Below are 24,976 nucleotides of genomic sequence, written 5' to 3'. Positions count from 1 at the left end.
TGTTTCAAGTACGTACTTGTTAGAAGTACATCCAACATTGGTAGTATGGCTGAAACAACTAAGTTATTATCCTGGCATCACATTTTGCATTGGCCTACAAGAATCAAAGATGTTTCCCTATTAGTAGCTTCAGACATACAGCCTCACCAACAACAGCACCATTCTCAGAAACAATAAATCCAACCTTTAGTCTCTGTGAGGCCAGCCAGAAGGAGATTGGTCCCCTAAATTAATGCAGCAGGCTTCAGCTGCCCGGAGTTTTACAAAGCTTCTCATACACAGCTGTGCAGTTTTCTGAGAGCTTAACAGGCTTGTCATACAGAAAATGCTAACCAGCAGGTAATGATAGTGTGAAACCCGTTCCTAGCTCTGCTACAGACTTCCTGAATGATCTTGGACAAGCCACCTAATCTCTGTGGCTACGTCTACATTGGCAAGATTTTGCGCAAATACTTTTAATGCAAGAATTTTTGCGTTAAAGTATTTGCGCAAGAGAGCGTCTACACTGGCATGTGCTTTCACGCGAGAGATGTGCTTTTGCGCAAAAGCATCTATGCCAGTGTAGACACTCTCTTGCACAAGAAAGCTCCGATGGCCATTTTAGCCATCGGGATTTCTTGCGCAAGAAATTCACGTTGCCTGTCTACACTGGCCTCTTGCGCAAGAACAGTTGCTCAAGAGGGCTTTTTCCTGAGCGGGAGCATCGTAGTTCTTGCGCAAGAAGCACTGATTTCACACATTAGAACGTCAGTGTTCTTGCGCAAGAACTCGCGCCAGTGTAGACAGGCAGCATGTTTTTGTGCAAAAGCGGGTGCTTTTGCATAAAATCATGCCAATGTAGACACAGCCTGTGTGTTTCAGTTCATTGACTATAAAATTAGGACTAATACTACATTACCGTAGTGCTGGGAACCATAGACATGGATCAATGGAAGTGATGAGTTTAGGATTCTCAGACTCACAGTGGTATTTAGCTATTGCACAGAGAAATCGGCCCAATATATTGGATCCTTAGAAACTAATAAGATTGCAATAGCTAATTGCCCTAATTAAAAATTACTTTAAGAGCTGCCCAATCACCTCTTCCTCTCAGTAAATTATAGAGTATTATTACAATTCTTATTAGTGCATTGAAATGAGTCAGGAATTACTATGCATTCAGTAATCAAACCCTGATTTACATGTAACTCAATAACTTATGACACTTTTTTCCTTCCTCTAGTGTGTATGTGTAATTCCACCTTCCACTGGACTGATGTCAGATCTGCTCAGGCGTGTGTGTTTATGACACCTTCCGTGCTTAATGTTGCTGCACAAGATGTAGGATTAACCTCAATAAACTGACATTGATCCTAGCAAAACAACAACCTCACAACTGATTCACAGATTTGTACCAGCAATATTTTAGAACTTTACATATAAACACAAATGTATAGGATACAATATATAAAACAAAGCAAATGGGAATATAAACATTTTCAAGAGTGTTTTATTATTTATTGGCGAAAGCTAGGATAGCTAACATTTGCTATACCAGCTCAGCAATGCACCACACAGCAAGCAATGTGATTAGTATCTCTTGTACATAGTTTATTTCCTTTTCCCTCTTCTCCTCCTCTCCAGAAGAAAAAATGGAATGTGCAATTTTAAAAGTATTTCTGCGTGTTTTGTTATGTGTTATTTATTAGTAAAGGCAAGGTGGAGATACAATGTGCACTTAGAACTGTAAGTAGAAAGATCTGATCCTATGCATAATAGAATTTGATATGAACTGGAGATTTTTGCAAGGCCATTAAGGGAGTGGAGAGGAGGAGAAAGAAGACCAAATAAAGGAATGAATATAATCCAGATGGATAAAGAATTCTGGTTGATATCTGTCTTCAATGCCCAGTGAGATAAGATGGGTGAGGTAATACCTTCTATAGGGCAAGCTTTCAAGCTACACAGGGCTCTTCTTCAGGTCTGGGAAAGGAACCAGAGTGCCACAGCTAAATACAAGATCACCAGGCTATCAGGTGACGTGTAGATTAGGAGTGTTGGAACAATTTTTATAGCTGGGGTGCATACAGTGTAGACATAACCTTAGACTGTTGCAATGAAATCTATGGCCACCTAGGACTTTACAGATTGTACTATGTGGGGTCCCAAAGCCATTCAAAATTTCACGGAAACTGAAATGAATTTATTTTCCTGCTCCAAAATTATAGGCCTCTCCCATTTGAGCTAAGGAAGACTCTCCATTAGTTGTCAACTGTAAAGGGCATAGGTAGAGCAATTCCTATGCAAAAGGAGACAGACATGATGTACTTGCAGTATTTCAAATGGAAACTTCATGAGATTTACTAGCCTTAGTGGAGTTGGCAACACCACCTTAATGGTGCCATCTGCTACAATAAGGATATTTCACTTTGTAATGTAAGAGTTTAATGGCTCCCATGTACATGTTAATTTGCATTAGGTTATTGTTTCCATCTGCAGCTAGCAAAGAGTCATCCTACCAAAAGTGCTCAGCCAATGTTCTGGTGATGTGATGCTTGTAACTTGACCTCCTCCTGAGGAGCTGTAGTGGGTGGAGTTTTTGTAAAAGAGAATTCTCCCTTTCTAGATCTTTCAGTGAACCTCATCGGAATGAAGCTCTTATACTTAGTTAGTCATTATTCTAAGGCATTTCTGGGTCCTTGAATACTTGTACTCCTGACACAACAAGGACAGAAGATAAAGCCTATGCAGTGCCATGAGCACTCTGATCCCTTATGTCATGAACCCCACCTCACAGATATGGCCACCCAGTTCTCACAACCATAGTTTTTCATATGGTGCAAGCAAATTGGTACGTTCATTCCCACAGAGACTGTTGATGAAACTGACTTTCTTGAAGTGTTTTTAAAGGCAGACAGTAGTTTATATTTTTGATCTCAGATATACCCACGCAGCTTACTTTTACATATAAAATCAGTAATGTTGACACTATTATGGAGATACCAGAAACCCATTTTATAATATACAACTGCATGGAGAGAGATTTGTAGGGTTTTTGTAACTATCAGCAGGCTTTGCAGTATAATTAACTATTATAGGAAGTTATTTTGTAGATAGGATGCCAATGGTTTACCACCATGTTGTCTAACCGTGTCATGGTCTGCAGTTGACTTTTAACATTATTCCCATCTTTTATGAGTATAACATTGGTTTCAAACTAGTTTTGTTTATAATCATGCTGGACCTTTATTAATGCTATTGCTGTAATAGTTTTCTTCTACATAACCTCTAACTTTTTGCAACAAACTTTGGCAGTTCATTAAGGAAGAGAATTATGCAAAACCACTGCCATTGTGGCCACATACATATAAAATAATTCTGTCAGATGTAATTTTCAGCAGTAGCATTGTTATTTTGTTCCATTTTAGTGATACAGAATGTCAGGAGGTCTCTCAGTTTGGGGTTTTTCCACAATTACTAAAGCAGCAGCCTGTCTTTTCTGGTCTAAAGTAATAATAATAATTAGGTCAAAGTGCATTTACTAGCACAATCAAAAAAATTCAAATGTGTATCTTTGAAGCATGTCCCAATATTCTTGGGAGTGAGTTTATGGAATGAATTGGCCTTAAGAGGCTTATGGTTTGAGCCTCAGCAGCATCAGCTGAGTTAGAGAGCAGAATTGTTATAAGTGCCGCAACACACAGAGGTCATTGTTTTGAGTGATTGCTCACAGGAGGAAGGGGAGGAACAAAGAGTGTTCGAGCAACTTCGCCTCGTTAAATCAGCTCAGCAAGTTGCTGGATAATGGTCAGTGTATGGTGGTTTTGATGTGTGCCCATGTAGGGTAGCGTTGCTGTCAGTGGCTGTCAAATATGACCAGTTCAGAAATATTCAGTGGGAGCGTGGTTAAGCAGAAAGAAATTAGAGTAATTTTTTTTTTAAGAAGTAAGCAATGTAACATTCAAATCAACTGAATGTGAATGATTCTGACTGGTGAGGATGTACTAGTTTGTCAGAAACTCTGAAAATATCCATTGTGGATAATAATGTTTAGTCAAAGTGGCAGCCTGCAACAATCTGTGAGCAGATTAGATTCACGTAGTGCTTTCCCGAATATGTTGAGACAGAAATGAGACCATTGCATATATATATTATAATGACTTCCTAACAGAGATCCTCTGAGACAACAGCAATTAGTGTTGGGAAGGAAAGGAAATGATATAGTTAGGCTGTTGTGTTCTGTCTAGTGGTGTTGCGTTTTATGGTAGAGTAAGGTTAAACCTAATTTCAGCCTCTGGTTGTAAATCTGTTAGCTAGGGTTAAACACAGCTGTCACCCCTATTGTACATCCCTACTGACACTCCTGAAAAGAAGCCATTTTGCCAAGTTGGCTCAGGAAGCTGTGTAGCTGCTTGCCATGCTGACAAGCAATACAACCATGCAATTTTTCTCCCATCTCAGTTATATTCACATCCCAGACTGAAGCAGTAGGAGAGAACATTCTATTGATGTACATTAGCTAATTCCGGCAAGAACTCCCAACTTCTAGCTGAACCCAACATATTTTATCCACTAATCAGTTTGCAATATTTTGCCTGATTTTAGCAATGAAAAATCCTCAAAAATACAATCCATAATAATAGAACATAATATGGCATTTTTGTCAATAGGTCCTCCACAGCTCCCTGACAACCACAAAGAGGTCCCTAAAGCAGCAGAAAGAAATGTTGTGGCAAGCCAGATTAAGGGCCAATGCAGATCCAATGATTGTACCAGTGATGCAGAAGGACTGTGACTACAGACTCTTAGAAACCAAACTTCATTGAGAAGTGGGAGACTGGTTTGAAGACCAGCACAGTTGAAGGGCTGCAAGGTCCAACAAGCCATATTCCTAGGGTGGGCTTTGTACTACTAATGTGTGGCACCTGCAGGTCAATAAAGACATGCACAGAAGACACAACAACAAAAATTGGTAAAAGGAAACCTGCATGGAAATTGGAGATGGAAGAATCCGGTGGAGAAATCAGGAGGTTAGTCTGAATGCACATGGTTGGGGTGCTAGCTGCAGTTGCCATACTGTAAATAATTCTTCTAATTAAGACTCAACTCTGCCTTCTAGGTCCTCTCTTCTTCTTCCCAACACATGTTATATAAAACACTAGGAATTATTGCTTTGACCCAGTCCTTAATCTTTCTGAGGCAGATAAATTGAGCTTCATGCAAATTACTAAGAGGGATCTTTTAAAGGAGATCTCAAATGCCAAGGTCCATGCCTCCCCTATGTGGATATCAATGGGACATCTTACGGCTTCAGTAGGAGTTGGCTCAGATCCTAAGGCTCACAACTGTCCAGAGCAAACGATGAAGTTTTTAGGGTATTAAGAGTTCTCAGGAGGAAAAAAGTTATCTAACAAAAGATTGTAAACCTAGATACTCTGGCTAAATTTCTAGCATGGACAATTCTGTGGGCAAAGCTTTACATTCCATGCTACTTTCCGAAAGAGGAGTGTTTCTTCTGAAGTCCTTGGCCAAAGTGTCCCCTTCTGTACTATTGTTTCCTGTGCTGCAGATTTCCTTCCATCCTAGATATGGCTGCATTTCAGTGATGGATAAATGAATCCTGCATGTCTTTAGTTTGTAAAACATAAAGGGACAAAAGGGGTCTGTAAAAATACTATACTGTCATCCATCATTAACACATTAGGAGCAACATAGATTAAAAAGCACACAAAAGTCTTGCTGATTCTTATACACTTGGTTAATATAGGCAAAACTATTTGAGAGTGTGAGTACAGTTCATTTGTGATTTTTTAAATAATATTTTAACATTTTTAAACAGGATTTGAATCCAAATGTATTTATGATTGATATTTTGAATGATTGTTACTAGTTTGCTACTTTGTAATTTGTATTTTCCTTTATCACACTTCCACCTGAATACAAGACAAGTTTTAATACTTCACTCCAGCCTTACAAATACTTTTAGCACAGAGATTTTTTATAAGTTCTGTCACTTTTGCTTTAACAGCCATCCCTACACAGAGAGAAGATTTCTAGTCACTGACAGTTATGTGATTGTTTAGTTTTAATAAGAGTGATCAATACCATCAGATTTCCCTTTAAATGCTAATGAATGCTTTAACACAGCAGATGTGGACACACACAGTACATTGCAGATTAAAATTAGGCACAGAATTAAATTGCTTACAAACAGCAGCGGAATCAGTTTGGACATCTTGATAATCAACCACAGCCAGCTGACAGCCACCACCAATACTACACTTCCTTGAATCTCTGTCAAGTCAAGCCTTACCCAAGATCAGTATAATTACTCTGTTTTTCTGACCCATCTGTAAAGTAAATACCCTCTTCCAAACTGTCACAAGTTCTTTCTGGGATGAAGGAAGATTCAAACCATGATGCTGGCTGCAACCCTCTCCATTCCTCATGTTTGGATCTCCAAATTTTACCACTTGGGCCCAATTATAGCAAATATTCACATACAATTAACACCAGGTATTACACGTGTTTCTGATTAAACCGAGAAATGTTAGTTAGGGAACTTAACTAAATTAAACTAAAGTACAATTCTTGTTCTGAGTGGGGAACCATATTTGGTGCTTGATTTTCCATGTATCCCAAATAAGGCAATAGCTACTTTAAAAGCATATATCCTTTCAGGCCATGCCCAGGAGCTCAACAGCTTTGAGTGCTTTCAAATAAACATAAAACAATTTTTTTATCACCCAGCTATATAGACAGACGAATTCAGCTCTAGCTCAGTTGTCTTACTATTCTGTTCCATCTTCTATCATGTAATATTTGTGTGAAAGGGAAAGGTTATAAAGTAATAAAGTGCTTAGGTTTTCTACAATGAAGGTCTACCAATAGTGACCACCGTTTCCGCTGGTATGGTTTTGAGTGAACATGTTTTGAACATAGGAAATAAAAGCCCTAAATCCCTGTAACAAATGTCTTCCCCTCAACTACCCAGTTCCTTCCTTATTATCATATTGTCTAAAATGGAAGAGGCAGCTATGTTTTTACGTCATTCTTGGAATTGATAGATCTAGAAATCAGCTCAATTAGCATTGTCTGATGTGTCATTGTGATGTTATTTCCTACAACTGCAGCTTCTGAAGGCAGCAGCTCCAGGAATGATGCCCTACACACTGATGATTCTTATGTAACTCACAGAGCCATAATGACATATTTAGAGGCCTCCAAATATCCATATTTACAGGTACTTGGTTTGAGCTCTTAGACCTAATCTATCAGAGAGGTGGCCGTGTTGGTCTGAATCTGGAAAAGCAAGGAGGAGTCCTGTGGCACCTTCTAGACTATCAGATTTATTGGACCATAAGCTTTTGTACATCTGATGAAGTGGGTCTTTGCCCATGAAAGCTTATGCTCCAATAAATCTGTTAGTCTATAAGGTACCACAGGATTCCTCGTCACTTTTGCAGACCTAATCTAGTATCCTCTCCCTGTCACTTGGGAGTTTGTAGAACCACAGCTCAAATTTCAGCCTTGAGCTCTGATAACTTCCAGGTCCCAGGTTTCACCTCATACTGTAGTGTTCATCTGTGTAATCCTTCACCCTGGGGTTTTGTCTACACAAGGAAATTGACCAGCATAGCTGTTGCAGAATAGAATATTCGGACGCCCTATTCTACAATAAAAGTGACTTTTGGTCTGGAATAATTACAGTAAATGCTTTGTTGTCTGGCACTGTTAACTGGAAAACTCCGTTAACCGGCATTGCGTCCAACCAGTTAACAAAATTTGAATTTAACAGAATGCTGGATGGGCTGCCAGCCCTGCTCCTGGGGACGAGGTTGTCTCCTCCTCTGGAGCAGTACCAGCAGCCCTTGCCAGCTTGGCTCCGGGGGAGGAGGAAGCCTCCTCCTGCCGAGTGGAGCTGGCAAAGGCTGCTTTGTTATCCAGGACACATTCAGTTAACCGGCAACTGCTGTTCCCCCTGAGTGCTGGATAACAAAGCTTTCACTGTACTTTGTTCTGTAATGATTCTGAAATAAAGTCCCTATTCTGGAACAGTGTCCAGAGGGAGAGTCATTCTGGAATGGCTTATTCTGAACCAATTATACCAGCCAATTTACCTGTGTAGACAAGATCTAGGATAATCACAACAGTTCTGCAGTACGTGTTATATTACCATTTTTTTAAAATCAGCAATTAAAATTCTTTACCCAGAGTTTTCAGACCAGCTCAGCTGTTGCAGTTTGCTGAGCCCTCAATCTGTGAGCAGCATTTTAAATTCTCAGTGTTAAACAGAGCAGTCTGCAGGTTGTATATTTGGATTAGCCCAGAGTCCCTGCACAATTAAACCTATGCTGACTTTTGAGCTCCAGGTAACTTTTCTCTCTGTTTCACGTTGGCCCTGTGACACACCGTTTATCAGAATGGAAACTGACTGCACAGCCTTCACCATCCATTATTTGTTTTGGTATAAAGTGTTGAAAAAGGAAAGGATATTCAATACTTTGGGTAGATTAATATTGAAGTGAAGCTATCAATATCTGGGAATCTATATTTATCTAAGGGTAACTCTACACTGCAAACAACTGAACAAACAAAACAAAACAAAACAAAACAAAACAAAACAAAACAAAACAAAAACAACCTTGTAGCAGCAAGTCTCAGAGCCTGGGTTAACTCATTCAGGTTGGTGCTTTGGGGCCAAAAATGGCAATGCTGACATTGCTGTGCAGGCTCTGAGACCCAAGACCCACACTCATCATGTTTCAGAGCCTGATGCCTGTCCAAGCAAGAACATCTGTCCTGCTATTTGTAGTCCCAGGCTTCTTTTGGAAGAAGCTTTTCCGGAAGAGACCTTCCAAAAAAACTTCTTCTGAAAGAGCGCGTCCATACTGCCAAAGCGCATTGAAACAGCGATCTGCATTGAATGGACACTTTCGGAAAAAGGCTTCTTCCTCGTAGAAAGAGGCTTACCAATGTCAGAAAACCCTCTCTATTCTTTTGATTTTTTTCTGAAAGAATGCGATTGCAGTGTGGACGTAAGTGAAGTTTTTTTGGAAAAATGGCTGTTTTTCGGAAAAAAAACCTCTGTAGTGTAGACATAGCCCCATAGTATAAACTACATGAGCCTAAATCAGTTGAAGCCCTGAGACTCATTGGCATGGTTTTTTTTGGAGTGTAGAGGTACTCTAAAAAGTAGGGTTATTGTCACGTAGCTTATTTTGTCTGGCAATGTGCCAGCATGTTGGGAAACAATTAATACCTAGGTCCTAAAATTGAATACAATTCCTCAAAATACAACAGGCAAAATACTGACAATACTTTTTAATAATATGCAAGTGATGCTAGACTTTGAGCAAAGAGTCCCCTAATAATCCATGTTTGGAAACAATACGAAAATGCTCACATTAATGTCACTTTGTACTCCAGAACTCTCCTACTCAAAAAGTAAAAGTTAATCAACAGTTCAGGATCGTGTGTGTGTTCAGTACTGAATTAAGATATTCAAAGCTGAAGAATTAGTGAACTGTATATATAAGGGTTTCATTTTGTTAGTTTAATGTTAAAGGTTTATGATTCCATATAGTGAATGAGTCTGGCTAGGTCAAGATAGTACTTATGCCACAGCTTTGGCCTATTCTTTGATTTGATGGTGTTGATGTGCCAGTTTCTATGTTAAGTAATGCTCACAGCTGACAGGATCAAGATGTATTGTGTTGGAGGACATAGAAAAGAGGAAGTTAACCTACATGACAAAACAACAAAACATAACACTAAAAAGTCTCTATATTCAAAGAAACAGGAATAGGGTGTTATGAAACAGCATAATGTGAAAACAGCATAAATAGCAAATGTAATTTAAATTGAAGCTTGCACAGGAGTATTATACAAGTTATGTAAGACACAATGCTTATCATTGATTGAAAGAAAGCTAATGAATATGTGATATGGAAAGGTATAAGAAACCAAAACCAAGTTAACAGGACTCAAGTCAGAGAATAATGAGCCAGAATCTAAGATGACCATCCTGAAGTGGACAAGAGGTTCCTAGAACTCAGTAACTTGGGCTTCTGCTTTTCTATTTTATGTGCTCGTATTATCTGTCAATCTGTATGATCTGAAATTGAAAGTTGGCAATTCTGTCTGAAAAAATTATAAGGGCAAAAACTGATTAAGCTTAAATTGGTGGACTCATGTCAATTTCTAACTTTAGACCTTGAAAACAGTTTCATTAAAATTTACTACAGCTTAATTCCAGAAATTCCTGACTGTTGTCCTACAGCGGGGGGGAGGGAGAGAACCTTTTTTGTGTCGGGGGCCACTGACCCACAGAAAGATCAGTTGGGGGCTGCACACAAGTCCAAAACAAAGTGAGAAGCCCCTGACTGCAAGGGAGAAAGATACTCCCCACATTCTCTTTGCACACCGGAGCCTAGTGGGGCCTAGGTGAGTAGATTTTGTGTGCTCAAGTCCTGCAGGTGGGTGTCAGGGGGCCTGGAGTGCCAGTGCGGGCTCTTCAATGCTGAGCCTCGGGGGGCTGGATCCAGGCAAGCTGGGGGCTGCATCCAGTCCCCGGGCCTGAGGTTTCACATTCCTGTCCTACAGAATACCTGACTATTCACAGTCATGTCCTAGCAATACTGGAATTTGCTGCCTCTTTAAACAAAAGTAATCACTAACTTACAACTTTTCAGTTTCAAGCTTTTTGCTTTCATTGCCTTGAGCTACTTTTCTGTTCTCTCTTCCTCTCTCCTTTTTTCCCTTCATTTTGGGAAATCTTAACTTTTTTTTTAATTGCATTAAATCCAATTTGAAGGGAAAATGTCAACAAGAAACTTTCTGAAGAGAAACAGGCCTACAGCTGTGTCTTTCCTCTTAGTGGAGTTACAGACCACATTAATCACAAAGTTTGCTGACCTTCTCTTTACTACTTGAAGGCTGCAAGACAAAATAGCACTTAAAATGCAATTTTAAAAAATGCCTGCTGCACAGGGATAAATATTATCACAGGCTTCAACAGAATTAGATGGAGCTATTGTCAAGATAATTGATCTCTCTTTTCCTCCTAAGAAGAGCATAAAACCTGTCACACCCTTCCTCCCCTCCTCCCCCCAATCATGAGAAATCCATGTCTCTCAGTATGCTAATATATGGTAACTGTGCCTTTAAATGAAGGGAGAGGTGGGAATTTCTCCTCAGTCCAGGGCAAACTGAGAGCAGAGGGAGGAAGCACAGAAGCAGATTGAGAGGTGCTGGAGGTGTGGAGGGGAGAACTTTACTGAGAGTTGTGAAAGAGGATAATGATCTCTCCCTGAACATCAGGGCACAGTATTGGCATCCAGAGCATGAGGTTGCTCAAACAACAAAACTTAACAAGAACGATCAGAAGAACTTCTTGTCATGATAGACAGTTATCTTATTTATTGAACAATGAAGCTAATGTATTGGACAGCCCCAGCTGACCAGGGACATGAGCAGAGAGAGAGGAGAGAGAAAAGCAGATGCAATTCATCAACAACTGGAATGAAAACATGACCTGGAGCTGTTCCGCACAGATGTTCTTTGCAGAAGCCGTTGTTAGTGGAACCCCAGTTCTGCTCTTTGTTTGAACATAAAAATGGATATACTGGGAGATCAGTGGTCCAACTAGACAAGTATCCTGTCTTCCAGTGGTGGCCAGTGAGAGATGCTTCAGACAGAGTGAGTTTAGCCTTCATCTCAGTGAGAAGTAGTGTCTCTAGAAGGCATACACTAAAGGTAGAAACATTTTACCCAGTAGATCCGATTGCATTGTATAAACCAAAAATTCTGTTAAATTAAAGAGAAAAACACTCTAGAAAACGTCAGCTACCCTCTTCAGAACGTTCTCCGGCTTCGCCAGATTCCCTTTGGTCGCTCTTTAGTTGGCTTGCCTGTCCCCTGTCTCTGAGATTTCTTTGAATATTCTACCTTTATCCATCCACCTTCATTAACTTTGGTCTCCTCATCATTTGCCTTAGGTTTGCCTTCCATTTTCAGAGGCATACCTGGTATGGACTTGGGTTGATGGGGATAGTGTGTGTGCTTTTTGTGGTCATATGTCTTTGATGGGTTGAGTGTTATTTGGGAAGTCCTGTACATTTTTCCTGAGTGTCTAGATGCTGCAGAAGTAGTCTGAGGGCTTTTTCCACTATATCTTTCATTCATAGAGAGTCCAGAGTCACTGGTATTACTGTTTCTGCTTTTGCCTGCAGATCTGTCCCTTTCTGAAGGACTATCAGAAGCTGCACTAGAGGTACTACTTCCCTTTGAATTAAAATGTACAGATGATAGAGTTCTCCTCAGTCCATATGGAGTTGGAGATGAACTTCTGGAATGATTTATTGATGTAATCTGATAACTAAGAGGAATTCGTGTCCGTCTTACAGCAGCAGCATAGGAGTCTTGGTTGTGAAGGTATGGTAAAAATTGTGTCACATTATTAGGGCTGTGGGGATGGGTATGCTGGTGTGAAGAGCTTTTTTCCATCTGACGCATTCTTAGAGTGTACATCCACTCAATGTCTATACCTGAAATAGAAATGAAAACAAGAATCACATGTTTAGAATAGCCAAGAAATTGCATTCCTGCTTAATGAAGACCTGGGATAAGGAATCAAAATATTTAAGAGTAATAGCTGCTAAGAATGCAGCAAATACAATGTACTTGAAGATTTACCCAGCTTTGCTCGGGTCCTTAACTCAATTAATTTTTGTTTTTCTTCATGTAAGTCATTGCTCTGGGGTGGGGCTGGGGATGAGGGGTTTAGTATGCAGGCTGCCCTGGAAAGAGAGGACAATCTTACCCCTCTCTCACCGAAGCAGGTTGGGGCCAGGTGAGAAGCGCCTCTCCATGGCCACTGCAGCTCCAGCTGTCACAGCTGTGGGAGAGGTGCATGTACAAGTTTCTTCTGCCCCCTGCTCTCCCCAGCCAGAGTGAGGAATGGAGAAAACTATGCACTTTTCCCTCACCCCCTGGCAAGGGAAAAAGCCAGCAATGTTCCCATTTGAATGGGGAGAGGGGAAGTGAGTAAGGCTGAAGCCCCCTGCCCTCCCTAAAGGACACTTGGAGGTAGGGAGGCTTGTGACTGGGGCAGTCCCGGATGAGGAGGTAGCCCCTTTCACTTGCCTGATGATTTTGCCTCTTTTCTTTATGGTTTTAGGTGTCTATGAATTTAGGAAGAGCTTCAGCCCCCTCCATGGGCAACCGACTCCTTACGTTGCTTTAGGTTATAATAAGGGGAAACTGCATACCAAATTTGGTCGTCCTAACTCTTACCATTTAGGAGGAGTTGTTGAACAAACAGACAGACAGAGGCAAACTCTCTAAAATATATAGTTGATCAGTCAGGTTATTCCCCTCCCACACAGAAATTAATCCTAGGTTTTATAGTATTCAAAACAATGTTATTTAATACATCAATAAACTGGTGAATATAGTGTCACCTGTCTAGCTCATGAAGGGTAGAAATGGAAAAGAACTATTAAACCATTCAATCCATCTTTGTACCAAAGCAGGTTTGCTTCCTACGGGATGTTTTCTAGTGTTTTTTATAGTCTAGTTTTAAGTATCTCCTCTGACTTGCCTTCAACTACTGCCCTTGAGAAATGATTCCACAACCTATAATGCAAAGTGCTTGAGAGATGCAAAAGATGCTAGAAACAAGGAGAGACAACATCATGAGGCAGGCCAGCTCTCCACCTGCACCACTTCCACTAACAAAATACAGGAAGTCACAAAATGAAGCATATGCAGGGAAGAAAACCTGTTCTGGCCGCATGCTGTAAGAGAGCAAACCACACAGATTCTAGAACAGGGTGCACAAAGAACTGTATAATCATCTGACGCCCAGTACTTCTGATGCTTTGGTGGGTTTCAACATAAATTACATCAAGTGAAGTGCATAGACAGAAGTGATGCAAAACCTGATTTAAATTCATCCACCAACACAACACCCAGTCTCCTGCCCCATCCCTCAAACACTCCTTCATGAATTCCTTCCCATCTTCTATGCAGCCATCAAGTCACAGCGGGCAGAGATACTCCAAATAAGAAATTGGATAGTCAATCCATCCTTTCACAATCTGAACACTAACCACCAATTAGCAGGAGGATCCCTCATCCCATTTCTCAGAAAAGATCAACCAAATATGTAAAGAACTACTGTGGCAGTAGACTTGAAAAGGACCTGCAGCATTTCCTCATATACCATTTATGTTGCTTTGGCCCCCTCACACATAATAATGTAGCTCTAGAAGCCCTGAAAGTGTTCAAGTCATTACCTGAAAACCAGGTCTATCTCTCTCCTGAAATACCCTGTTTTCTCAACTGATTCCCAACTCACGCCCAGTCCCAGATGCTGCAACTCTGCTTTTTAAATGTATTAAGAGCCTACCAGCTATTACCTGCTGCACTTCAGCCTTTTAAATGTATTAAGAGACTACCAGCTCATAATACATTTAAAAGGCAGAGTCGCAGTGGGGTTAGCTGCTGGGACCTGCTTATCAACTAATAGACTAATCGATGGAAAATCCATCAGCTAGTCAGTTAGTTGATTAAACTATATTTAACATCCCTACTCCTGTTCAACTCTTTATTAAGCCTAAATGATTAAATAACCTCCATAGTGACAAATGCCTTCATCCACCTGCCTCTTTCATCATGGATGAGATTCTGGCTTCTGTGGTCCATGCGTTCATCACTTCCAGACTGGATTATTTTAAGTCCCTGCACTTGGGGTTGCTTCTGTTGCTGCTAGAAGGACTTGGTTCTGATTTGCAAATTCATCAACATATCAGAATCACCACTCCATCCAGAACGCGCCAAGATAGCGGCACATCTGTGGGACAATGCACTTTACAAAGCTATAAAAGCCAGAAATATGGTACTCAGTTGAGGAGTTAGTGGTTATGTAATTAGGCCAAACTAATTCAAAGTCTAACCACTTTTTGCGCGTATTATAAGAACTTTTTTAAAAACTTTCCTGCCACACCCATATCAAAATATAAATCAATCAGTACATGGAAAAATAAAATGAAAGTGAAGTCAAAGTAGATAAACACAGACCTGTACACAGGGGTGTGTATGCGAAGGGTGCGCATGCACCTCTCATGGTCCTCCAAGTAAGTGTAAGGCTAGGGTGACACATTGCCCCAGCCTCTCTCCCTGTGCTCTGACTGACCAGAGGAAGGCTGGGGCTGATTCTCTTTCCCTCCAATGAGTGAGACCAGGGGTGGGGCTGGGCCGTGGGGGCGTAGCAGCCACAAGCTCCCCCCGCCCCCCATGGCTCACACCTCCCCTCCACAGAAATTCCTGCATATGGGCCTGAAACAATAAAAATACATAAAGAGTGCCCAACATGGTTGTACATATGTAATGCAAGCAGATCTTTCTATCACCAAGGAAGGGAAAAGAACAAAGACTTCATGAGGTTTCCTATTAACCTTGACTGTAGACATAATTTGTTTGGGAAGGGTTCTACATTGGTGGGTGTTGTAAAAACCAGCAGATAGAGAGAGGGCTTAATTTCCATACATTCTTAGTACTTGAGTTGAAGCCCTTTTGAAAATCAGGCCTGTTTGTATGAGATGCCATATATTCTCTCTCTCTCTCTCCCTCTCTTCTATAGCCCTAAATTTTGCCTCTAAATTGTAAGGGCTGCCTGTTCTATTGCTTTATGGGTAGGGCATATAGCAGCTTGGAATTCACTTTACTGAAGGCCATGGCTTTGAGTGACAGCTATATAGCACCCACCCAGGGAGACAGACATGATGAAGTTTAAGTACTTTGTTCAAAATAGATTTAAATGGATTTGTCCTTAAAAATGCTAATACTCCAACAGGAGACCATAGCTTTGGCATTTGCCAAGACTATTTAAACTTAACTAAAATAGCTACAGCTGTGGACTTCAGATTCCTCCATTTTATTGTTGGTTGTTGAGGGAAGAATAGTTCTGTTGTGAATACTGCCTTTTACTAGAAATGTTACTACAGCATCTGTAATGGGAAATGTTCAGAGGTCTGGGTTGCAGCACTTCACACAAATGAAATACCTTCTCTTGTTAGAGAGCTAATAGAAAATCATTCCCATTTTGTAAGCTTAGTGGGGGGGAGTCCCATTGGGTATGTCTATACTAGCCCCCTTGTTTGAACTAGGGAGGCTAATGTAGGCATTCAAAGTTGCAAATGAAGCCCGGGGTTTTTATATCGCCTTGCAGGCGGAATAACAGGTAGTTCGAATTAGGGCTTTAATTCAAAATATCGGCTCCCTGCCGCGTGTACCCACAGGCAGTTAGTCCGGACTAGTGAAATTTCAAAATGGCAACTGGACGGGAAGATGCAAATAAAGCCCAGACTATTTAAATCCCGGGCTTCATTTGCAACTTTGAATGCCTGAATTAGCTTCCCGTTCAAACTAGGGGGCTAGTGTAGACATACCCATAGTATTTTTGACTCTTCCTCAGGCTTTAGTTGAATCCTGAGGGATTTAAATCACTTCAGTTTTATGTCAAATACTTGAAAGGGGAAGAGCCTTTCCTGTCAAGGGCTGATTGTGATGCCTCCATGTCAGATATTTCTGTCATGCACTAAGATGAACCTTCCTGAAAAAGACATTGTGAATTGCTTTTTAGGTTTCTTAGCCTTCTCCTGGTAAGTTGCAGTTTTAAAGAAATGTATGTAATGTTTTCTAGGTGCTGAGTATCATAATGTCTCTTCTGTTCTTCTCACTAGCCTTTGGATGCAAAACACTGACCTCATACATCTAGGAATTGCAGCCTCAGGACTTTAATTTGAGACTCTGGTTGTTACTATTTTGCAGAAGCACACCTGCTTCCTTGACTCATGCAGCAAGCAGCCATCTCATAACATCAGGGAAACCACCACTAACTGATCTCCTGAATGAAATTCTCTCTTTGATGCAACTGAAGTAATACACTGACTGATTTTAATGGCTGTCCTGTGTTGCTCTTGGCACGGAGGTTGTCAGCTTCCTAGTGGGAACCCCACCTGTCCTTTGCAATGAAACTATTTCTATGTCTAAAAAATCTAAAATGATTTTTCCCCATTGCTTGATTCAGAATTAAAAATCCTGATATCTTGGTTCTGATATATTCTGTAGGCAGAATAAGTATGGACCTAGTGAGGGTATGTCTGTCCTGCATTGTTAACTCGGGGTCTGACCCAGGTGTTGCCCCTAAACTACCTCCCATTAACACAAACTCCCCTGCCCCCAACCTGGATTTGGTGGTGCTTTAAACCCAGGCTAATTGGCCTGGCTGGGGTTAGGGTTAGAGCTCAGCAACCCACCCACTTTGCAATGAGGATGCAGGCTTAATCCCTTGAGTGCTGCAATCCTCCATCACTTTTCCATAATTTCCCCCTGGCCAAAAGGACAGGTAGGTTGTTCCACAATTCCCTGAGAACACATACTACAGCAGCAAATTTTACTGCAAAGAATAATGGGCGATGCCTCCTGGTGTCCTAGCAACACACCGAGGTGAGTGCAGCACCAGCAAGGACTTCGTAACTCAGGTCTGGCTGTGCAGTGTGGCTGCTCACACTTGGGCTAGGCTGACCTGGGTGCTAAGCATCTGAGTGAACTCTGAAATGAAGGCAAACACTTAGGCTACATCTACACTGCAGGCTTCTTGTGCAAAAACTGTTTTGTGCAAGAGCACGTCCACACTGCCATGTGCTTTTGCGCAAGAGCATCCATGGCAATGTGGACGATCTCTTGTGCAAAGCTCTGGTGGCCATTTTAGCCTGTTGCCTGTTCACGCTGCCTTCTTGCGCAAGAGGGCTCATTCCACATGGGGAAAGGAATAACTCTTGCACAAAAAGCCCTCTGTTCAAATCCTTTACTGGAAATTTACTTGCACTAGAAAGCATGCAGTGCGGTTCTTGTGCAAAAAGTCTGCAGTGTAGATGTAGACTTAGGAAACGTCTACACTGCAAGGAAACTCCTGCAGCTGGTGCGTGTCAGCTGACTTGGGCTGCAGGGCTCTAAAGCTGCAGTGCTAATGTTTGGGCTCAAGGTGGAGCCTGGGCTCTGAGTTTCTCCCCTCCCCTGCTCAGGGTCCTAGAGGTTTCAAATGTCTACACTGCAATTTTATAGTCTCACAGCCCAAGTCCCACGATCCTGAGTCAGCTGTCACTGGTCAACTGTGTTCTATTGCAGTGTAGACATAACGCTAGAGAGCATACGTTAGGTCCCATCTGCATTGCAAAATAGAGCTGTCTTGCAGCTGGGTTAGGGCTGGGACCACTGTCTTGTAACTAGATTCCTTATCTCAGACATTATTGTGGCCCAGGCAGCCTCTTTATGCAGGCACAGCTGGGGAGGGGAGGGGGAAGGGGGGGAATGTGCCCTGCCCTGCACATCCTGTGGCTGGCAGCTTTGGAACTGCCCTGACCACTCTGCAGCATGGGACAAACCTTATGGATCACTAGGCATGATATGAAACAGTGTATGCGTGTGCAGAGCAGTAATCCATCATTTTGTTATTACTGCCATATATTATTTGTATTGCAGTAGTACCCAGAGAGACCCTGATCAGGCTCCATTGTAAGGGGCACTGTACAGCCATATAACAGAAAAGAGTCTGTGCCCTGAAGAACCTACAGCTTTAATTGTGCCAAGGTGTAAAGGGGTGTAGACCCAAAGAAAGGGGGGTCTCTAAAACAGTGTTAGTCCTGGAGGCAGATTTTCAGGCAAAACTGAAGGCAATGGCGCTATGTAGCAAGACTGTGGTTGACCACCTGTGTCAACTGTGCACTCAGCTCAGAGAAGTCTTAACAGTGGGGTGATCTCAGTTTAAAGCCGGTTTAATTTATCTCATTGAATAAAACAAACAATTGTTGTTAATAAAGATTCTGGAACTCAATAATCCGAAGTGCAGGGTGTCCCTGCAAATCGCTGCTGAGATGTGTTGGAAGAATCTGTAATTCCAATTTCCATTCCTCCCCACAGCACTGCTGGCATTTAATCACATCTACCCTCCAATTCAGTGTGAGCCACATGCTGAAGCTCTTCCTGGTCCTGCTTGTCACTCACAGTCCAGGGTTCTAATGAACACCCTGACTTCTCTGCCAGACAGCTAAGCAGAGCAAGAGAATAAGTGTCTAATGCATGGGCTGAGCAAACCTCTCTGGTAGCGAGGGAGCTGCCTCTGCCTCAGGATGCCCTTGAACAAAACAGAGGGAGGCAGAAGGCAAGAGCTGACTGGAGTACTCCTGCCCCCTTGTGTGGCGTGAGGAAAGGAGGCCAGGATAACAGCTACTGAGAACACTCCCTCCTGGGAGCCAGGAAGAGGCAGGGGGAAGATCCTCTTCCCTGCAGCTATTGGAAGGAAGAAATGGGAGGAGGCATAGGGGGATTCTCTCACTCACAGCAGGCTCATTTCTTTATTCCCTGGCTAAGAGTTAGTTTGTCAGCACACAGAGGCAGACAGATACAACTTTATTGTATATTGATTCAACCAGTGTTTGCCAAGTGGTCAGGGCATGACTCAGTAGTGTCTGTTGTGCTCCCTCTCTACAGCCATTCAGTAGCAATTCATGGACTAAAGTGTGAGACCCGCTGCTGAAACACTTCAGAATATGGGGTGCATTCTCTTGGGGAAAGCCCTCAACCCACCATCCAGCCTGAGTAGCCAAACAGAGTGCTGAAAAAATTGGGTGGCGGGGCCAGGGTGGAGATTGGGACATAAATTCCCCCAAGCCATTTGTTGAAGTTTAATATAGTCCCACAACTGAAGAAACTCCCTGTATCTGTAATGTGATCACATTGCTGAACTGGACTGAAGAATCCTCGCAGTGGTGAATCCCTTGCCTCACCCTTCCACCCTGTGCATAAGTGAGCCCAGGTTAAAATGAGCTCTGCCACGGATGTGCCCCTCTATGCACAGTCCCCAGAATCTACCCTCCTTCCTTGTGCTGTGAAAACATTCCTGGCATCAGTATCTGGGCGACTCCCATGGTCCTGGAAGTGATGACTGGACCTGCTCATTGATGAACAAATCCAACCTCTTTTAATGTGCTAAAGAGAAGAGTATGAGACCGCAGCGCATCTACATGGTCTCTTCGTGCTCAGTAAGTGGGGGTGTAAATCGACAGCACTTTAGTATGCTGTGCAGATACGGCTACTGCATTCTAACCGTTCCACAGTGCACTCTGATGTACTGGTATCTCAAACAGGACTAGGCCAAAGTGCTACAGAACTTTTAGTGCGTGGTAGGAGAGTTCACATGGCTAGTTAGTGTGCAGCGCACTAAAGCACTGTAGATTTACACCCTGCTTGCTGGGCACTGACACACTGTGCAGACAAGTCTCCAGAGAGATGGTGAAATTGTATGCATGTGAGAAAATAGCTTTCAGACTACTGAAGGTTGGACAGATGGAAGGAAACATCTTCAGGAGTACTAAAATGCTGGTTAGTTAGGACAAAAGATTGATTTACCTCCTATTATGACTTTACAATTAAAACATCACTAGAGACATTAAGATAAACTGCAAATAAAATATTATAATGAACTTGGGTCTGTGCACACACATGAATTCTCCCTTATAAGAGCAGGTCTACTCAGCTTTTTGTTTTTTAGGCCCTTTACTAGGGACAGCTAGTACAAATTCTCCTTTAACTCAGATGGAAAGAGATTGTGATTTTTGGAGCAGGATGATCTGAGTTCTATTCCTGCTGTCCCTGTGAAGCTCCAAGGGGCATGGTATACAACAGCATAGCGACAACTTATTGCCAGGAATTATTTACAGTTTCAAAGACCCACCTACTTTAAAAATATATACAGAAAAATTCCCCTTTAACCAGGTTGGGCCAATTAGCACACTGCTACCTAACAGTTGGAGCCTCTTTCTCGCTCACCTGCTAAGTTACACTGGCTTGCTAGAGCTTTGTTATATTGCTCCTGCATACACCCCACCAGGACAACACAACCAGCACAGATCCCTAGCCAAAGCAGTGAGATGGGCTCATTTTGCTGAAAGAGAATTTTAGTTGGTGAGTTGCTGCTTTTCCTTCTTTAAAAGTTTTGCATATTTCACCAGTAAATGTAATGTTGTTCAAACATACCTGAGCTGGTCCGGCTTCCTGGCTTGCCCTCCGAGTTTGTTAGGGAGGTCTGTACCATGAGCTGTACTGACTTCACCTCATCCTGAGCTTTCAGTTTACTCCAGGTAATTGCATGTATGTGTCGGGTGGTTTTTGGAGCTCTAACATCACCCTTTTCAAGGAATAGAACAGATTATGTTTTAGGATACAACACAATACACTGCCATGCTAATGTTATCATTATGTATACAAGGTTTCTTCAGTAAAACCCTCTGGGATTTTGGATAACAGTTTTATGATTACTGTTTATGAACAGTTTTATGAAAATCTGATCATGAATTTCCCTTGCAGCTAATAGCCTGCTTTTAATAAATAGTTTAATAACTAAATCAAGTTGTGTTTTAAGTACATGTTCCTTTCTGCTAAAAGAGATAGGCAGTAGTCAGGTATTCTTGCAGGGGTTCCCGTCATGGTAATTTGCCTAGAGTAGCAAGCTCTTTAATCCTGCAGTCAGTCCCTGTGACTCCTGAGAGGGACTACCAGCTAAAAGGAACCTGGGGTTATTCTTCCTGCCAGAGAAAACCACTGTTCTTCACTTCTGAGGCAAGCAAGCCAGGTCCAGAATTTTCCTGTCTCTCTAGCACTGCTTGAATCCATGCCTCAGGACAGAGCTGGGATTTCAATTATTAGCCTCAGTGTGAAGCGTCTTTATAAAACACTTTTTGTAAGTAAGCAAAACCTTTTTAATTCAAAGTCTAATACCCATCATGTTAAACAGCGCAAAACTGTCTCCACATATTTTATGTTTCTCTCCATTTCTCTTATCACCTTCTTCCTCCTCCTGTTATTCCTCAGCTAATTAACACTTATCTGCCAAAGGTAAGAAACCCAATCTCTTCAACAACACCAGCAATTCTAACCACAGTTTAAATAAAACAGAGTTTTCTTACTTGAGGGCGAGAGCTGTCCAAGCCAAGAGTTTGAACGCACAGTCTCTAAAGATGCTCAGTTTTCCATCAAAACTTGAGATTAATTATTCAGGGCTGAACCTCGATTACAGTATTCAGCAAAGTCACAGCACACTTCTACCAGCTTTTAATGAAATTATAGTGCAAGTTTTCAACTAGGATAAATATTTGCCTTACTTTTTCTGCTCTTACCTCGTATGTAATAATACATTCTACATTCTGATCTTTTGCTATTCCCACAATCCATTTCTCCATTACAAACGGTGGCTGAAAAGGGAAAAACAAACAGAATGTATATGAGGGGGATTATTATTTGTCATTTGTTTGCTTTATTACTACACCAAATGGGGTTTTAAACAAACTCATTCCATACAGATATTGTCCTTTTTCATGTGGCAAACACATCAGTGTTTTCCCTATGTATTAATGGGACAAAGCAACACAGTTCAGAACTGTTTATTTCCTTGTTTGTACAGCACATTCATTACAGAAATTAGTGGTATTATGTAGATGTAGAGTATAGTATTCTTAACTAGCTGCTTTTACAGAGGGAGCATAAGAAACACAATATTTTTGTATAGAACTTAACATTTATTTATTTACTTATTTTCTTTCTTTTGCAGCACAGAGGAAATTCAAAACAAAACAAAACAACAAGAAGAAATATTTAGATTCCTGAAGATATTCTCTTCCAGATTAAAAGAGTATATAAGTATGCTGAATGTTAAGCTTATACCTGACAATTTCCTTTTGTCTAATTTTAATACTGATAACATTTTAATGGAAAAAAACCATGCAAAGCCTTAAGAAAGGAAATACAAACAGATGTGCCTCAAAAGAGGAAAAGCAAAAATAAACAAATCTTAACATTAATAAAGGTTCCAGCATTCAGTGACCACATAAACTTAAGGACAACATTAGTGTTAATTGCTGTGGGGTAATTCTATGTAATAAGCTTATCATAATAACACCATATTTTGTTATTTCCTATTCTTTTTCCTGTTGAGAGTTTGGATCCAGCAGTGGTTCCTAAGACAAAACAGCCAATGAAGGCTGAATAAGGAATGTACACAGTTAAAGCCATTCATGAGAGTTTTCCATCAGGGCACATTAGAGCAGCATTCTAATTGGCAATCAAGAGGTTGCATATTTTTATCATTTAGAAATTTATATTGCTGTACATTGCCAAGGTATTAGGGTGGGTCACATTAATAAAAACAATCAATTACATGAATTGCAAACAGAGCACCCTGCCTATTAAAACAACTTCCATCTCTCATATTAAAATAATTCAAGACCTTGGGGCTGGTAAATATTTAGAGGCAAATGCTAAAGTCAGGCCAAACTCCCATTGAAATGGAGCTGAAGATGTTTAATATTTCACTGACAGTGCTCAATGTGGAATACACCTGACTACCCTCTCAATTTCTTTGTCACAATTTTCAATTTTTGTAATAAAACAATGGTCATAAGTTGCATTTTTTGATGCCATGGGACTGGAATTACTAAAGTTAATGGAGAGGGTTTTTTCCTCCCTTACTAGGACTTTTCTATGCATTGCCTGCTAACTACTTTTCTAATGACTTTGTGGAATCAAAATTCCAGACCTTGCATTGAGCTCTGATGTTGGTGGGGCTTAAGAACTTACCATATTTGAGAGCAGTTTCATCATAAAATCAAAAGTTTAAAAAAATACAAAGAAGCATATAGAAGTTTGAGTAAGTGGAACATTTTCATCACTTGCACTTTTTTCTTTCATTTAAAAGTGGTAAACAAATAAAGAAAAAATACCATGGGAGTAAAAGAAGAAAATGTTAAATGATTCCTCTCATACTGCTTTATCGTTAGTGTGGCTTAATAGGGAACATTAACAAATCATTCCCATTATGATACAAATTTGCAAAAAGAATGCGTCTTAGCTAAAAGCTGTCAAGAGTCTGAGCTTTTCACAAGCACAAAAATCTACTGCTGTGGCATTTAATATCCTTGTTTGAGATGTATGAATTCATGAAGGATGTAAACAGAACCCTACCTTTGTCATTTTTAAAATTTCTACATCAGGTAGGTTAGTGTTGAATGTCACATCCTTTATGTAGGTTATTGCAATTTCATCCCCATCCAGCTCCATATACATTTTCCATTTACAATCCTAGTATTAAAAGAGAATTAACCAATTTTAGCACAAGAAACAAAATATAAACAAAATCATAAAAACCCTAAATGTGTTAAAAACAAAGGTTTGGAATACATTCTTACTGGATTTTTCTCAGGATAGCCTTACCATTCTCCTGGTAGTATTCCTTCTTAGTTCACATCTGAGAAATAGTTGTAATTTTGATATAGTGTTTTAGTTTCTTAAAGGTAGAATTTCCTCTGAGAAACTCAGGGAAGATGGTGTACAGATGCATATTCTAACACAAGGGTGGGCAATAATTTTAGATAGGGTCCTTATCAGAAATTTTTGAAATTGTCCTGGGCTGTCCCGGAAGAGGTGGGACTTCAGGTGAAAGGGGCAGAACAAGGATACTTCCATGCTTCCCCACCCACAGACCCTGAATGGCCTGGGAGTGGGAGATTATGTGAAGTCTTTGCGCCCCCCCCCAAAAAAAGCTGGCGGTTTCCTCTAGGTGCCCGCACCCCTGGTGGTGGGAGGAGACTTCACATGCTCCCCCCACCCACAGGTCAATCCGGGACAGGGGGGAGGGAAGCAGGGGAAGTCTCTGGCTCCCTACCTCCACCCTGCAAGGGGCACATGGTGCTTAGAGTCAACCCTGGCGATTGACTTTAAGCGTCGTGCGACTTCACACACGCCCCCATCCCTGGCCTGGGGGCGGGGGAGCAGCAGGGTGACTGTGGGCTGGATCAACCCACTTGGCAGGCCGGATCTGGCACACAAAAGCCCTTTTGTCCACCCCTGCTCTAACAGGTAAATACTGTTTCAGGAGGTT

At 41.3% G+C, this 24,976-nt stretch overlaps 1 protein-coding gene across 3 annotated transcripts in view; it reads right to left on the bottom strand.

Moving 5' to 3' along the window:
- Positions 1 to 8,803: 8,803 nt before the first annotated feature.
- The window catches only part of MAP3K20 (mitogen-activated protein kinase kinase kinase 20), a 137,282-nt gene continuing 121,109 nt past the window's right edge, over positions 8,804 to 24,976 (bottom strand). For all 3 annotated transcript variants that reach the window (XM_075933640.1, XM_075933639.1, XM_014570179.3), the window contains exons 17-20: positions 24,061 to 24,177; positions 22,221 to 22,295; positions 21,082 to 21,232; positions 8,804 to 12,527 (exon numbers count right to left, since the gene is read on the bottom strand). In XM_075933640.1, coding sequence (XP_075789755.1) covers positions 11,836 to 12,527; positions 21,082 to 21,232; positions 22,221 to 22,295; positions 24,061 to 24,177 — 1,035 coding nt within the window. In that variant the 3' untranslated portion in view covers positions 8,804 to 11,835. The remainder of the gene's footprint in view (positions 12,528 to 21,081; positions 21,233 to 22,220; positions 22,296 to 24,060; positions 24,178 to 24,976) is intronic.

This window comes from Pelodiscus sinensis, chromosome 7 (assembly GCF_049634645.1).
Source record: "Pelodiscus sinensis isolate JC-2024 chromosome 7, ASM4963464v1, whole genome shotgun sequence".
Lineage (NCBI taxonomy): Eukaryota > Metazoa > Chordata > Testudines > Trionychidae > Pelodiscus > Pelodiscus sinensis.
This window is presented reverse-complemented; position numbering and strand designations above follow the sequence as displayed.